The sequence below is a fragment of the Taurulus bubalis genome (genome assembly GCF_910589615.1).
Source record: "Taurulus bubalis genome assembly, chromosome: 9".
In the NCBI taxonomy this organism is placed as follows: domain Eukaryota; kingdom Metazoa; phylum Chordata; class Actinopteri; order Perciformes; family Cottidae; genus Taurulus; species Taurulus bubalis.
In genome coordinates, this window is record NC_136597.1 from 16,533,325 (window position 1) to 16,550,031 (window position 16,707).

General features: G+C 38.4%; 2 protein-coding genes across 2 annotated transcripts; both read left to right on the plus strand.

Annotated features, from left to right (window-relative positions):
* Positions 1 to 1,987: 1,987 nt before the first annotated feature.
* Positions 1,988 to 10,784, plus strand: ice2 (interactor of little elongator complex ELL subunit 2). The gene is made up of 16 exons (XM_079223910.1): positions 1,988 to 2,011; positions 2,577 to 2,614; positions 3,174 to 3,275; positions 3,373 to 3,703; positions 3,783 to 3,902; positions 3,978 to 4,112; positions 4,299 to 4,415; positions 4,725 to 4,884; positions 5,515 to 5,696; positions 5,795 to 6,608; positions 6,695 to 6,867; positions 6,975 to 7,104; positions 8,297 to 8,381; positions 8,632 to 8,682; positions 9,595 to 9,838; positions 10,448 to 10,784. Coding segments are annotated over exons 2-16 (2,790 nt in total). The 5' UTR covers positions 1,988 to 2,011; positions 2,577 to 2,612; the 3' UTR covers positions 10,592 to 10,784.
* Positions 10,785 to 10,947: 163 nt separating this feature from the next.
* Positions 10,948 to 15,506, plus strand: LOC306741373 (annexin A2-like). Its single transcript, XM_079223653.1, has 13 exons — positions 10,948 to 11,016; positions 11,702 to 11,759; positions 11,881 to 11,974; positions 12,716 to 12,810; positions 12,910 to 13,023; positions 13,425 to 13,515; positions 13,734 to 13,813; positions 13,891 to 13,950; positions 14,203 to 14,296; positions 14,422 to 14,517; positions 14,686 to 14,744; positions 14,986 to 15,108; positions 15,201 to 15,506. The coding sequence occupies exons 2-13, from the start codon at positions 11,712 to 11,714 to the stop codon at positions 15,255 to 15,257; spliced, it is 1,011 nt and encodes a 336-aa protein (XP_079079779.1). The 5' UTR covers positions 10,948 to 11,016; positions 11,702 to 11,711; the 3' UTR covers positions 15,258 to 15,506.
* The last annotated feature ends 1,201 nt before the right edge of the window (positions 15,507 to 16,707 follow it).

Below are 16,707 nucleotides of genomic sequence, written 5' to 3' on the forward strand. Positions count from 1 at the left end.
TTCTTTTTCCATGCAAAAGCAGTGCAAATTATGGGAAAGCCGAAACTAGTGTGTGGTTGTCACACATTTAAGTCACACGTTTGCTACTGATGTTAAAATGGGGACAGATGATCATGTACCTTTTTATCCAGCTCTTTTGAACTCTCTTTAGCAGGTAGTCTATTCACAAACGTAGTTTTGCTCCTTCTTGTCTGATTCTTAAATATGAAAATAAGTATTTTGATTCATTTTGTAAATACAGCTGTAAAGAAAAATAAGAAATTTAATGTTGTCTTTTAAATACTTTTCATTCTAATATGAATGTTGTTATATTGTACTTAGAAACTGTACCTTTAATATTACCTTTATTAAAAGTGCATTGGACACATCGATTTTAGATGTGCTTTATGTGCTGTTATCCCATAATAAAATTTACCGCTTGTAATGGGCTTCTATTTCCTGACTATTTATCTGTCTCTGTTGTCTGCTCTCTCTTTGGCTCACACTTTTTTTTTTTCAACCAAATTAATCAAATTGTATATTTTTTATTCACAATTATTTTATCGGGCCTAACTGTTTGACTTAGTATTTCAATATTTAATAAGAGGTGGTAGTCTCACCAATGGAACATATTTGCCAAATTCTATGAACAAATATAAATAAATTTGTTTCAGAATTGCATCTACATTTGTGCAACTGGCAATGGAAATCTGGATAAAAGTATGGCATTTAACTACACACTAAACAAATAACTATAACCAGTCAACAACATTTTTTGTTGATCTAAGAATTTAACTATACATATATATAAATACATCTATGGGTTATGATGCAACACTATTTTACCAATATGAGAACTTAATTGTGGTCATCACATTTATCAAATTTAAATTCAGACAATGTTATTGTTGCATGAGTTGCATCAGTCAAAATGTGTTGATTAATGAGACTGAGCAATTATTTCCAATGACAGAAATATGAAAGTAATATTCCCTGCAAGGAATTTTTATGTTGCATCTCATTTTCCTATCTAACCTTGGGCATTTTGATCAAGCAAAATTAACTGCAATATGAAACACGTGCAAATAATTCAGAATTGACACGAATCATTGCTTAAAATATTTGCAAAGATGTCTACATTTTATCGTTGGCCCTAATGCAAAAGAAAAGCAAGACCAGTAGGAGGTTTTGAGCCATATGTGTACAGACGATACCCATTAAGCTATGTTTCTGAAGCTTTATATTTATTTATTATATTATGAATATAATATAAAGTAAAATAATGGTTGATGTACCCCATGGTAGATGCCTGAGCCAGGTATTGATATGAGCATTAAGGGTGGAAAATGTAAGAGATCAAGTCTGTTTAGAAAGTGTCTGCACTGAAGCCGGAAATCACTTCAGATTTTACAGACAAGCAAATGGCTGCAGCAAAACGTGCTGAATTAATAATAATGAATTAATAATAATGTCCCGCAGACCTAGATAGAGGACGGTGATTGTACACCTTAGTCAAGGTACAAAGGAGGTTTGAGTTTAAATCATAGGTTTAAATGCATGGTAAACATACTACAGTCAATGTCCGGAGGGGGCAGCAAAGCATACAAAGCGCTTTATGTCAACATCATTTCACCAGACGAAGAAGGTCGTCTGTCAAACGTTTGCTAGCTGGCTTACTATATATTTACAGTCAACGCTGTCATTCTTTAGGACCGCCTGTTAGTACTGACCATAATGGAGCTGGTATGGTGAGTAATAGTTTCACTGCAATATGCAGACTATCATATTGGTAGAAGTTGTGACAATTCAGGCAACCTAAGTTAACTTTGGGCTAATGTTAGCTAAAAAGCTCGTTAGCGCCCCAGTGTTGTGGAGTGACTGACTGGCAGCTACGAACCAAAATGTTCACTAAATTACTTGCATATTAAAAGACGGTGTGTTACTGTATTGTAGTTATTATTCGTTAACGTGCTTCTATTCAAAACACGGGTATGTACCTGGGAAAACTAACGAGAGAGCTCATAATACTAAGGTAAGCATGGTCAAACTATTTAATGTGCCCAGAAGTTACCTTTCACAATAAAGTTAAAGTTTTTTAATCGACCGAAATTAACTAACTTATAACTAATATATTATACACTCGGTATTTGTGTTCTTGTTTTAGGACGCAACGTTGTAACATAACATATAACAACATAAAACGTATTTTACTAATCACAACGTCGCAATCACTTTAAGTTTTAGCTTGTATTTTGAAGGTGTAAACAGGAAGTTTACATTCTAACGTTAACGTCACCTGACTTGATGCTGTGTAGCACGTGTGCAGGATTGTAACAAGTCGACTACTACTAAATAACAGGTTGTGTGAGCCAGCCTTGTTTAGTTAACTTACTCTGTTATTACAAGTAACTGCATGAAACATTTTAGAAATGACATCCTATCATTTTCTTAATTACCCCTCGGGGATAAATAAAGTTTTTCTGATTCTGATTCTGATTTTACTGTCATAACACATTTACATTACATATTTTGTCATATTTAATTTAGATAAATAATAGACATTTTAGCAAACAATAAAGATTGCTTCCTGCCTACAGTTGCTGCTTGCTGAATGTTCATCCAGTATACAATAAATGTGTGTACAGTATGATTTATTTATTTATATTTTTTGTGTCCTTTTCTGCCATTCGTTCATTGTGACCCTGAATTTGCGTTTGTTTGACCGCTATTATTGTCACTAAGAAGAAAATATATATGTAGACACATGTTACTTAGTCGTATTATTATGTCTTGTGTAAAACTGAATGTTGATTAATTATTGATGCTACTTTACATTCTGTAATGGCTTAAATGTTTTACATTTTGAGATTAACTTTCTATTGATGATGACATGGTCAATATCCTCAGTTGGAGGCCTAATTAGTCTCCTAAGCAAGACGAGAAATAAATGGATGTTGTAACTTGAAAATCACTGACTTCTGTAGATTAATTCCGTGTCAAACTCATTGCTTTTACACAGACTTATATTTTGGAAAATAGAAGAAAAAAATGTCACCTGAGACATCAACTAAATTCTTCTGTTTTACATGCCAACAGAAGTCTGTCCACAGTATTAAAGCAGTGCAGAAATGGTTGTGAATGTATGGCTACAATGCAGGTCCTTTTTAATATAAGTCATCTTATTTTAATTTAAGGGAGGACCTTCCAGTCCCTGAGGCTCCTTTCTTTACCAGAGATGTCTATGACAAATATTCACTTGCACCTAATATCAGAGAACTATGGGCCTTTCTCCAAAGGTATGTCAATGAATAAACTAAGTAATGAATCTGTTCAGCTTAATTGTTTCTGTGTAACTAGTGAGTGTTTATCTTACATGTTGTTTTTTTGCCAAAGTCCAGAAGAGTACAATAAGCAGGGCTGTGGGTCTGCAAACACCTCCTGCTCTCCTTCCACAAAAAAAGCTGCAGAGTTTAAAGACAACAGTTGCATCAGAAAGGATGAGTCCTGTTGGGACATCTGTGATGGTGACAATGCTGCTGGAGATGCAAAAGAAAGTATGGATACTAAAAAATCAAGAGTAAAGCTCAAGCAGGTTGAGAATGAGACGGTTGCTGCTTATCCTGAACCCAGACTGCCTCTCCCCTGTATGTCCAACTTGTCGAGCAAAGAGCAGAAGATGTATCTTGGCATTTTGATGAGTAAAAAAATAAGAGATCCTCCACAGGTAAGAGCATTAATGGTATTTTTAATCCTGTCAGTCCGTGTTGCATCCCCTCTTTAACTTACGTGCTCTTATGCTTCAGAACTTGAAGGAACGCGTAAACAATGAAGTAATGCAGTTCATGAGGTACCTGCAAGATGTGGCCAGAATATGTGCCGACGACTACAACTTCATATCACAGGGAGCCATGCAATATTCCGAGGTACTGATACCACAAATATTGCACCAGATCTATTTTCATATATATTCAAACATTAAGCCCTAATTTGTTTTTCAGGAGTTCCTCAGGGGGTGTTTGGAGCAAATTAAGACATTTCCTGAGCTCTATCAGATCTTTGAGATGACTAGTTTGACAGGCGGAACATTCAACCCAGGGCTGCAGCTGACCTTTGAGAAACAGCTGCTGATCATGGTAATCTACTTTTGAAGTGCACACAATAGATGTTCCTTTTCCAGATATGGTGTATAACCACTTCATAAATATGTTGTCCAGTTTTCTATTCAACCTTTACAATTTTAAGTGTCGAATTGCAGAATCAGTCTTTCGTGTGTTGATTCACTTCCTCTATTTCCATATTTGTACCCTTTATTTCTCCAGGGCAACGTGGATATTACAGACCACAAGATGGTGCCTGCTGATGCACAGCTTGCATCGGATTATCAGAGTGTTTCATCAGAGAATCCTCCAGCTAAAAAAGCCAAGGACATGCACGCTGTAAGCATTTGTCTCACTTTTTTAATTACTCCAATAAAGTAAGTCACAAAGATGTTTTACTGCTAGAATGGGATTCATGACCGCAGGTCTATTGTTAAATCCATTTTAGCTCTTGCAGTTTTCACAAAAGACACCAGAGGGTGTTCATGTCTTGCTCAGCAAAACCAATGCTAATTGTATTTCTGAAAGATGCCGGGACACGCAGTACTGTCAAAGTCGAGTTAATTGTAGACCGTCATGTAGTTTCCTGTGTTTGACTGCTAGAGTAGATGTTCTGGTAGTGTGACCTCATCTTGTTTTTCTCCACAGAAAATCAGCACTGATAGTAATGCCAATAGTCTGACTGCCCATTATGAGCCTGAAGTGTGTCTGACTCGAGATGCCCTTGTCAGGCTTCTGGACAACCATGGCCCTGACTTTGGAGAGCAATGGGAACTGCCCGTTTGGGTCAAATTAGACCCAGGAAAAGGTACAGCATCACCATTCGGCCACTCAGGCTGTAAAGGGGAAGTTGGTTAAACTTGGGCCAATTGCTTCCAACGAGTTAAAATGCTAATAAGAACCAGACATTTCCTTTTTTTTCTCCATGTCTCTCCTCTTTGTGTTGCTGTTCACTTTCTGTCATCAAATCATGCCAAAAATGCCAGAGAATAATGCAAATAGCAGCATGTATACCGGGAACGTAGTACAAAACAGAAGTCTGTTTCGTCAAGTTACATTTGATTATTTTCTTTTTTTTTATCAGATGACACATTATACATTTCTTCTCAATGAGTGATTTTGAATTTTAAGAGCAATGGCAAATTGGCTATGAAATGTTTTTAAGTTCATGACATTTTTAAATATAAGGATCTATACATATATAACCCAATATTATTACATTCACCGTAAAAACCACATCACACGTTTCATATTGGCAGTACATATAAAGATTTTGCAAGATCGATTCTCCTTTTGAGGGTTGAGACATTTTTAGTCATGTTAGTGAAAGAATGCCCCAGTAAAGAAATCTGAGATCAAGCACAGTGTGTGTTGACATTGAATGGCCTCACGGTGGCACTGTTTCACATTTCCTTTGTTTAACACATCTTATTTATAGGCAGTAGTCAGAAGAAGACTGTGTACATAGACTCACCCCTTCTGCAGACTGAAATGACAGTGAGAGAGAGGTCGCATATCTACCATGAGGAGAGTTTGAAGCTGTCCATCAAGAAGAATGGAATAAAAAATGTGTTCCATTTAATGACAGAGCTTCCTGAGGATGACAAGCAACTCCTACCAGTATGTAGTCGCACAAATATATTTCCTTTACGTGGTATCATGTATTATTTATTTTTTTCACCTGAACAATGATTCTTTGTTTTCTGTTTCTAAATCAGGAGCACTCACAAAGAAACGTAGTGTCTTCTGGAAACAATGGTCTTGACTTTGAGGTGGACCTCACTGACCTGGAAACATTTGGAGAGGAAATCTCCATTAAAGCCCCCAAGATGCAGAATGAGCAAAGTGCATGTGTTAAAAGTTTAAATGCTCCAGGTTCTCCGCCTTTAGCTAAGAAAAAAAAGGCAAGTGAGCATCTTGTAAACACAAGTAGCAGTTCACAAGAAGAGATGAACACCTCATTGGCAGATGTGACTGGTCCCATAAATGAAGAGACGACTCAGCCAGTTGCGAATGACGCTCTTGCCCTAAACACTGAACAAATGAGTTTGGACTCTGCTCAACAAAGTGATGAAAACCGTTCTTTTATAGGAGACTCGGATGAGGAGAAGCTGGTCATTGATGACTCTGTCTCTCCAGCTAACACACGGACCAAATCACACTCTGCAGACCCCCCGATAATCCCCGCCTCTGAGTCTGTAACTGTGAATCCGGAATCATTGTGCCCTCAAAAAGGTACAAAGCAGAGGCGACCATCTAAAAGAGCCAAGGTATCTGGTGACCAGCTGGGAGACATTCTGCGCATGCAGACCGCCATGTTCAACTCCCCCGGTGACACAGCCAAATGCTCCACCAAATCCCAGGAAACCAACTCGCCCTCCCGATGTATGGGACCCTCAGTTCACTCCCATCCAACGTCTCTGGTGAAGTCCTGTGTGTCCTCATATTTGGAGAGAAACCAGAACCAGGATGGAGATGCGTGCGCTGCTCCTCACGTATCTGTGGTCAACATTACTACTACAGAGCACAAAAGTTAGTTTCCAGTGGATTTTCATTGAGTGGATTTAAGTTGTGTTTATGTGCTTAATTAACTTTGTACATCATTGCCTCCCACACAGAAATTCTGTCACAGGATTTACAGGCTGGTGCGGAAGATGAACAAGATTACAAGGCTCCAGAGGAAGGCAACCTGCTCTATAAGCTCTACAGTCTGCAAGATTTGCTGCTCATGGTGCGCAGCTCTGTCTCACTGACCCATAATAGAAAAGTTGGCCAAAACAGCCCAAACCAGGTATGCATGTTAGTTTATGCTCACCCTCTAGAATTTAATTGTGTCAATCCACATAAGTATAACATTATTATATGCAACAGCCTTATTTCTGTTTTCTTCCCCAATAGTTTGTGCCAGTGCATGTCTTACCCAAGCTGGAGTACCAGTTGAATTATGGTGTTGAGTGTCTGAGCAGCAGTGAGGCTTGCCAGCTGTGGACTGAGACCTTGCTCCACTCCAGCACTGTATCCTATATAGGTAAAACAAACAAAAGCTCTTATCATCTCTAACAATTTTCTTTCTAAATTCAGTGGACATTAAGACATAGATGTTACCACGTTGCTCTCAGTTCCAGTGTTCCGCCTTTAATCTTTCAACATAACTGCCAAAGGAAAATGGTCAAAGTAATATTTATGTGGATAAAAGAGGGTTCAGAGAGTTCAGTTGAGTCCACATGATACATCCTCCCACAAACCAATGGAATAGTCTTTAGATGACTCACCATCCTGCCATGACTGTGTAGTGAATGAGTTTATTTTGTTGCCATAACTACAGCCACACTTGATTGTGGGGAATTAAGAAAGAACATGGTGTGCAGAGCTCAGCTAAATGTTGTTTTGAACTCCAGTTAAATTTCCTTAATGCATATTGTCTAATTGCATGTACTGCTTATTCATCTGTAGCTCAAGATTCAGGGAACGACTCTACCCTTTTTCTGTACTAGGTTCATTGATGTGTTGACTCGTGAAGGTGTTGGCTGGGAACGTACGTCATCTACCCTGCGTTATAATTTATTGTAGAGCTCTGGCAAAAAGCTGTCTCTGAATTACACCCTTTCCAGTCTCTTGGCATAGTTGACATACGAGCAGGATCCCTCATCAGCGTCACTGTCAGCACAAAAAGCTTTTGTCCTGGTTTCCTATATTCAGCTTCCCTATGAATGTTTTTGCCAAAAAGTGGGTGTAACCCTGTAGTAGGCATCTGAGACCCTAGATTTTTTTGAAAGAGGAAACGGTAATATTCCAGCTATGTGAAACAATACAGATCATATCTCCCTTCGTGACATTATGCAATGGGCACAACTGATAAAAGACGTCCTTCTTTGCTAAGTGGTTTGTAGTTCATCATGTGGTCTATCATGAGGCATTCCCCAATGGTGTATTTATGGCTGTGGGTGCTGGCTCTATAATTGAAGGAAGGCACTCTTGAAATAAGCAGACATTACATGCTGGAGTGGGAGGCATGAAAGGAGACGAGACCAACAAGCTTTTCTTACCACCCACTCAAGGTTGTAACAATGCAGGCAAATCAACACAGACTAATTACTTCGTAAGCACTAGAAATGGTATTGATGATGAAGTGAAGCTCGTGATGTGCATGCTCATTAGATCGTATTCCTTTCTCTGTGCATCTCTCACCCTCCATTCTCCACCCTCCTCTATCTCTGTAGCTCACATCAATGCGCACACATCAAAAGTAGCGCTGTTGAGAAAGCTGCCTGACGACTGGAAACAGAACATCTCTTGTGGCTTCAAGTGAGTGTCCTCACAACAGATGTGTGCAGACGATTAGGATTAGCCTAATCACCCCTGTATGACTATGTCGTTTAAGAAGTTGGCATCTTGAGATTCATTTTTGAGTTAATCAAGCCTTTTCATCAGGTAGCTATCATTGCCTCTGGTTTTGTCATCTGAATTAGTGTTTACGTTTAGATTACCACTACAGTAGAGAGACTGAAAGTAGAGGGACTAGAGCTTGGTGATTATCTTTTTTTTTCATCCACAGGCCATCAAAGTCCCTGAATATACTGCACCACCTACTGAAAAAGCTAACTGGGTAAGTTGTTGAAGACATGCTTTGTCTTGTTTTTTGTTTATTAGTGCTGAGCTCCTCCATCCTCATTTTCCCTTCTTTTCTTTTTTTTTTATATAATGCCTCTGCAACAAATAATTCTGTTTTGGGTTCAACTGGACATACGTCTGTCCATTTTCTTAGGGAATTTCTTCAAATTAACATCCACTTGTACACAATTATGAACTGGTTATATTTTGTGGCTCAAAGGTCACAATGACTTCACAGAATACTTTTAATAAATCAAGAATTAAAATGCTTATAATGACAATTTAACACAAATGTTTAGCAGGAAGTGATGACAGACATGGATGAACTAACTGGTTGGCGCATGCAGACAACCGCAATGCAGTAATTCTAGTTGCAGCATGTATTCTCTTGTAAGTCTTTTTACAAAAACATAATTTTTGCAGAAATTAATGTTCCTATTGTCGGACTTTACAGCTTCATAGTTTTTCATTATTTTGTCCTAATGGGAGCACACAATGTGTAAAAAGGGCATATGTATAAATGAATGCGGTTTAATTGAATTTACATTCACTTAAACCGCATTCATTCATACGTAAAAACGTTTTTTGGAGAAGGTTTCACCTTTTCATTAACTCTATTGTTCAGTTGGGCAACATCTGCAGATGAGTTGTCTCTCTGTCTACACGCTCCGTTTAAGATGTCTGGGCAGCCTCGGGCTAAAAACATGACACTAGTTTGCCTTCATATTTGTGTTGGAGGGTTACACAATTGATTACTCAAGGACACACAATACATGTGTCACCGTCTGCTTTCTTAAGGCTCTTCTCCTCCATACCAGTCCTTTGGCTGTAAACTAAGAATGCTCCATGTTCCAGTGTGTGGGTTTTGACTGTAACACACCCACAATGACTTTATTTGGTTTTGTAGGTTAGAGGAAGGACAGTACCTGATTGCGCACAAGGCTGGGGAACCCTTTGTGACCTTATTAAAAGCGGCTAATGGGAAAGGGAGTCGGGGGGCATACAACCTGCAGCAGCTCCACAGCGCGGTCCCCCAGCCCCCAGCATCTGGCCTCGTGCCCTGGATACCTGTCGATCCAGTTGTGGTCCTGCCCTTCCACCAGAAACACGGCCGTGTGCCCTGCACCTTCCCACCAAAACTCTTCATGAAGGTGTGTATTTGACTTGTGTCATCATAGTTACTGCGTTGATAGATGACATAGTGAAGATATGTAACGGCACTGGAGGTCATGACCGGACAAGTACTGGCAAGAGATGATAAATTGGTTGGACTATTAGGAAGTGTTAATTTGTTAATGCCTGCGAAGTCCACACCCACAAACACAGGGATTCTGTAAACGTCAACATAAATAACATGCAGTCTCTCTATAAGTTGTAGTAAGTGCCAAGTCCTCAGCCGTTTCCGTAACCGACAGGTTGAACCAGCACACTACTGCATAGTTGTCCTAAACAAGCCCACGACTAAAAGCAGGGACAATAGAGACAATAGAGAGCATAGCAGTATGACCAACAGCTCAATCATACAGACTCTGCTGTATGGCATTTTAGACGGGCATCCAATGAATGTCTCAAAGGTATTTACACTGTTTTTAACTTGTCAAACAGCAACAGCAAACATTTCGCAATAAGTTTTCAACAGGAGCATTTGGATTGTCAACCTTTACCACAGATCCTAGTTCTTCTGAGTGACAAATAATTTGAGGGTATGATGCTACTGAATTTTAAATCTACAATCCTTTTACCTTCCTTTATCCTACCAGACAGAGAATGATGGGTCCAACAGCCATGGAGCTGAGAAGTCAAAGAAAAAATCGAATGCAGGAGGCAACAAGAAGAAAAATCAAAAGAAACGTGCCGCCAGGCGTAACAAGTACATCAAAAAGCTAGTTCAGAATTCCTTTTAGGTTCGATATTTTCATATAGGGTGAGTCCGATGAGGGGCTGGACCTGCACTGCTAAGGAAAGGAAAGGAAACCAGACCACTTATTTAATCTATAATTTCATACTGGAAATACATCATGACCATATGTGAATGCTGAAGCACTTTGAGAGTATAGAAAATATACCTTTTTTTTTTAAAAATATATTTTGCTTTTGTTTGGAACCATGTATACGTTGTTAATCGTTATGTTTTGTTAAAACAATAAACTTTTGTAAAAGTCTTGTGTGTGTGTACACGTGTGTGTGGGGGTGAGGGTGGAGTCATGAGTGCATGAAAGGGGAGGTGAATTGGGGAAGTCTTTTTCTGTCAAAAGTTGAACCTCCACACCCATTGCATTCAAACGTTGCCTGGACAAATCTCTGCATCATCTCTACGTTGACAGTTTAGGTAAGTTCTGTGTAGTTCTACATTTTAATGTGGATTAACTGAATTTGTAACTGAGATTTAACATTAACACCATAGAGGTTTTAGGGAATTTCCCAACTTGCAGTCATGGCAAATGATTTCCACATGATTTCCATTCAGTTTGTACAAACATGTTTTGTAGTTTTATTTTCTTGAGTTTTTGTTCAGTAAGAATGAATCCCGCTCTCTAGTGTGAGCGCTGTTTTCTTGCACAGGAATGTGCTCAGTTGTTTTACCAGACTTGAGTACAGTAGCACTTTTTCCAGGGTGTGTCTCTGTGGGATTGCTGTTAAGGATGTGTGTCAGAGTGAACAAGGATTTCAAAGACCGAGGGGATTGTCAGTAGTAGTGTCGAACCATTTTACTGTGAATATGGAAAAGCAGTGAAAACTAAGGAATACAGTAACTTTATGAAATGGAAAAAGTCTCTTAGTGATTTTTAGTTTTTGTGTGTGTGTGACACAGTTGTACCAAAAACAAGAACTTAAATGAATTCAGTTTCTCTGCCTCTGTGTAGAGGACAATTCCTTTGTGGGTTCAAGTGAGGATATCTTGAGACAAAACAAACACAGACCATTGAATGCAGCTTAGACGAGTTGGTGATAGGATTACAGTGAGATTTGATTATATGATTGTGTCGTGTTGACAGTCTTATCACCTTTTCCAGGACAGTCACAATGGCTATGGTATCAGAGTTTCTGGGACAGCTCTCTCTCAACATTGGGGTAATATCTTATATGTAATTCATGCAAACTCTTATACAATACATGCGGTCCCTTAAGTACATATAATAATTAAAAAGATAGTATCAATTTGATCTCACTCTGATGTGCTTTGGATCCTCAGGCTAATGAACCCACGTACCCCACTGTGGTACCTGCTTTGGACTTTGACCCTGACAGAGATGCTGCCAGAATAGAGACTGCTATGAAAACCAAAGGTAAGATGCAATACTGTGCATGTTGCTGAAAAGGGAACAATCTGTGCCTGGTTCTGCTTCGCTCTACAGATGAGTAGCTGGTATTTGTGAGTCAGCATCCTGGCCTCAAACGTTTTGACCATGCTGGGAACACTTCCAAGTCTGCCTCAGTGCTGGCAGAGCTGGGAGCCATTGGCTACAGTCTGAAGGCTCACAGTCCACCATTTTGTTGCTATGAAGAATATGTTCTATGTTTCTTTACTCATGAGGTTTGAGGGGAAAAAATATCTTGTGACCACATCATGTGTTAAAGCAGGCAAGCTAGCATTGCTGCCATAAGGCCCTCTTATACTTGTTTATTGCTATTCTTCAAAATACACTAACGGTAATTAAAGATAAATCCACAGATGCAGTATATGTTCGAAAGAATCCAAACCTGTTATATGGCATTCACCATTTTAGCCTACAGTATGTCTCTCAGCTCAGATTCTTACTGTAAAAGTTAAATATAGTTGTCTAATACTCGGCTAGCACAATAAATTCCTGAATGTGTTTCTGTTTTTTAAAGATCTCTGTGAATGTATATGTCATACATCTGCTCATAAAACCACTTCAGGGCTCTCCAAGTCATTTAATGTCCATAACTCTTATTTTTGTTGTTAATAGAAGTAGTTAGAAGTATTTGTGCAAATGTATGTATGAGTTTACTTGCATCCCATTTGTCTCACCTGATATGTGTAATTTGTGTGTGTCTAACATTAGGAGTGGATGAACAGACCATCATTGACGTCCTAACAAAGCGGACCTACTCACAAAGAAGAGACATTGCTTTTGCGTATGAAAGGAGGGCAAAGAAGGTACAGCAGGCCTTGAGAGACGATCCAAAATGCTTCACATGTATTCCTATTCAAATCGGTAACGGAGGTAACATTTAGCTAACATTGTTGTGTTTTTAGGACATGATCTCTGCCCTGAAGGCAGCGCTCTCTGGCTCTCTGGAAACGGTGATCCTTGGGTTGATGAAGAGCACGGCTCAGTACGATGCCTCTGTGATCAGAGGCTCCATCAAGGTACAGGACACAGATTGAACACACAAGATAAAATATACAAAGAAGCAACAGGGATGAAAGATATATACAAAATAAAATTAAAATAAAGTTTTATATATATATATATATATATATATATATATATATATATATATATATATATATATACACACACACACTATATTGTACTGTATGTCATAATTACGAAGAGCTAAACGAAACCGGAGTCAAATTTTATGTATGTGTAAACTTACATGGTCATTAAAGCTGATTCTGATTCTGATTCAGTGGGTTCGATGTAAAGGTCACACTGCCCTCTACTGGACAAATGACAGAACTTGCTTTTTTGCAATACCCTGATATAAGATTTAATTGTGTTTGTCTTAAAGTTCCATGTATAAAAAGTAATAATAATATTTCAGGGTGCAGGAACAGATGAAGAGACGCTGATTGAGGTTTTGTGCTCACGCAGCAACAATGAGCTGGTGGAGATCAAGAAGGTCTACAAGGAGTGTAAGTTCAAAACAACCTAGGCATTCATATGGCTGTAAATGCATTGTAATATGAAATGCCTATAGCTTGTTGTGCTTTTCATACACTATTAGGCTGTTACAACCTAGGTTCTCTTTCAAAAGTATTGTCTTAAATGTTCTTGAACCAGAAATTCAACAGCTATGTGATTACTCTAGTTACACAGAGAAAGCTAAATGTCGAACTTGAAAATATTTCAGTGTTCAAGAAGGAGCTTGAGAAAGACGTGGCAGGTGACACCTCTGGGAACTTTGCTAAACTGCTCTTGGCTCTGGTGCAGGTGAGATTTGTCAGTGACATTAATTGTTAATACAACAGCAGACGGTTTCAGCTGACCTGAGTTTGTGTTCTCTGCAGACCAAGAGAGCAGAAGCGTCCTCGATGGTAGACTATGAAAAGATTGATGAAGATGCCAGAGTAAGTTGCCCATTTTCACTTTATCTGGAGACAAACCTCAATTTAAATATTCAGTATCTCACCAATGAAATTAATAAAAAAATGAATATTATATAGAAAAGTTCTCTCTTCATAAGTTACTAAAATTACTAAAGTGAGTAACTAAATTCAATAACGATACATTTTGGTTCCTTGATATTTAACCGGAGTGACCAGATTTCTCTACCACAAAGTGTAAAGTAGTTTTGTTGGTATTTCATTGATTCAACTTAGGCACTCTATGAAGCTGGGGTGAAGATAAAAGGAACTGATGTGCCGACTTGGATCTCCATTATGTCTGAGAGAAGCGTACCCCACCTGCAAAAGGGTAAGATGGCCTGTTTTAGTTTGGTAGGATTGTTACATAAGTGTTCATTTTGTATTTTTCTTAAAAATGTGAAAAATACTCATTAACAATCAGTAAATTGCTGTTTCCTCCCCTGTGCTTGTTAGTGTTTCAAAGGTACAAGAGTTACAGCCCCTACGACATGCAGGAGAGCATTATGAAGGAAGTGAAAGGAGACTTGCAAAAGTCCTTCCTGGTGCTAGGTACACATCTTTCCTATATCATGAATATCATACATTTCTGAAGTAAATATTCACGATGTTTTATTAGGCATTGCTGTATAAATCACTTCTAAATCTACAAAAGAAAATCATCTGTCATATGCAAGACGTGTTATTGTGGATATTTATTCAGTTTTCCTTTTCTTCCAGTTCAGTGCTTTGAAAACAAACAGCTGTACTTTGCCAACAGACTGAATGAAGCCATGAAGGTAGTTACAGCACCGTTCTATTTCTTGTTTAAATGTGGCTATTTTGAGGGCCAGACTTTTTTCTCGCTCTCTTTTAGAATAGATGTAAGAAGTACATCTGCTTGTGAAAGTGCAATTTTGCTGCAGGAACACAGAATCCAAAGTTGGCAGAAGTTCTCTTACAACAGCGTTGCATCAGCTGCTGCAGTTAAGTTGAAAGCGTGCACAACTTGTAAGTGCTGACTTGTGCTTGTCTGCTCAGAGTAAAGGAGCCAAAGAGAAGATGGTGACCAGAATTATTGTGTCGCGCTGTGAGGTGGACCTGAAAAAGATCTGCTCTGAATACAAGACCAACTTGGGAGAGTCTTTGCAGAAGACTATTCTGGTGAGTGAATTATTCAGCCTGCCTCTGACCTTTCTACTGATTTACTGCCTTCTTTTGTCTTGCAGCCTCTCTAACCTGCTCTGTTTCTGCAGGAACACACCAAGGGAGACTACCAGAAGGTGCTGCTCGGCCTGTGCGGACCAGAGTAGTGAAAATGAATCATCAGTATCAAAAGGGCCTCACTTTCCACCTCTGGAAAGGTGTAATGGAAAGGTTGGCTCATGAATATCTCACTTGGAGCAAACTCTGTGGCCAAAGCTCATCCTTCTTTTTCTGCACACATTTAAATGCAACATTCATTACAATTTAAATGTAATTCTTGAGACATGAAGAATCTGTATTAAAGCTTACTTTTTTATATCAAAACAGCAATAAAGTTACTTTGTTAGAGTATTGTTCCTCACTGTCTTTGCATCCTTTTTCTCACATTGTTGTATGTTGATAACATAGATAACCATTAGAGGGCGCTATAGTAGCACTACAAAAAGCATCAGACAGCTCCAGCTCCTCTGTGTCTCGGGCCTCATGGTATCTGATACTTGCTTAAGAAATGCAGAGAGCTTGAATTTTTGAATATAATAAAATATATGATCTCAAAGTACATTTTTTACATTCCAATATCATCTTTTCCCCTAATTATTATCGGTAGTAAATTAAGTGTAAATACATGAAACTGCTATCCAAAGAACATATATTGTATTTGCACAAGGGGTGAAAATATTACTATTTTGCAGTTTGCCTATTTTTAAAACCGTATTTGAAATGATGGTAATTAAATTAAAACCTGCACAAAGTTGAAGATGTGTTACTTTGAGAAAACATTTGTGTATGATCCATACAGCATCTTCTAATACAAATAAATAAGATTTAAATCTTCCACTATGAGGTTCCATCAAGATGATTTAATCATTAGTGTGTTTTTCTGTGTTTGTTTGGTGCTAATATTTTAATTAAAAATGTTAATTTTACCTCCGGCAAAGATGATTTGCATACCACTAAACAAGCTTCTATACAGTGTGTTTCTGCTGTTTAGTTTGTGGTCTCTCAGGATGAAATAACCACCACAGTGTTGTCAAGGCATTTCTACTGAAGTATAAGAAAAAAAAATGTCCCCAAAAGGCAAGATCAGAAATGCTGAATACAGCGATGAGGAAAGGATGTGAGGAAAAGCGCACGGACTTAATAATCTAAAACAAAGTGGTGTACTGTGGCTCAAATATGATAGAAGATCATATATTATTGTGGGAGAAATTGCCCGATAAAATAATGCTTCTGTCTAATATTTTCACTGGTTGAGTAGCTGAGGAGAGAAATGGCTTCAGATTTTAACAAGGCACTGGATTTATGATCATTTTGTAATAATATTGATGAGAACATTAGCCTTTTGTGATGGTTTATGTTTATAGGCAATAAAAAAATAAAATATAGTGTAAAGTTAGGTAAAACAGTATTTTGCAAAGCAGGGAGTGAGATTTGTGTGGTGACAGATTAATCTTTGCATCATAAAGAGGAAAGTAGCCCCATATTTTTCCCTTTTTTTTTATATAGATGTACAACATGCTGTTCTGTTCAAGGCCAGCCCGTAGGGACCTCCAACAA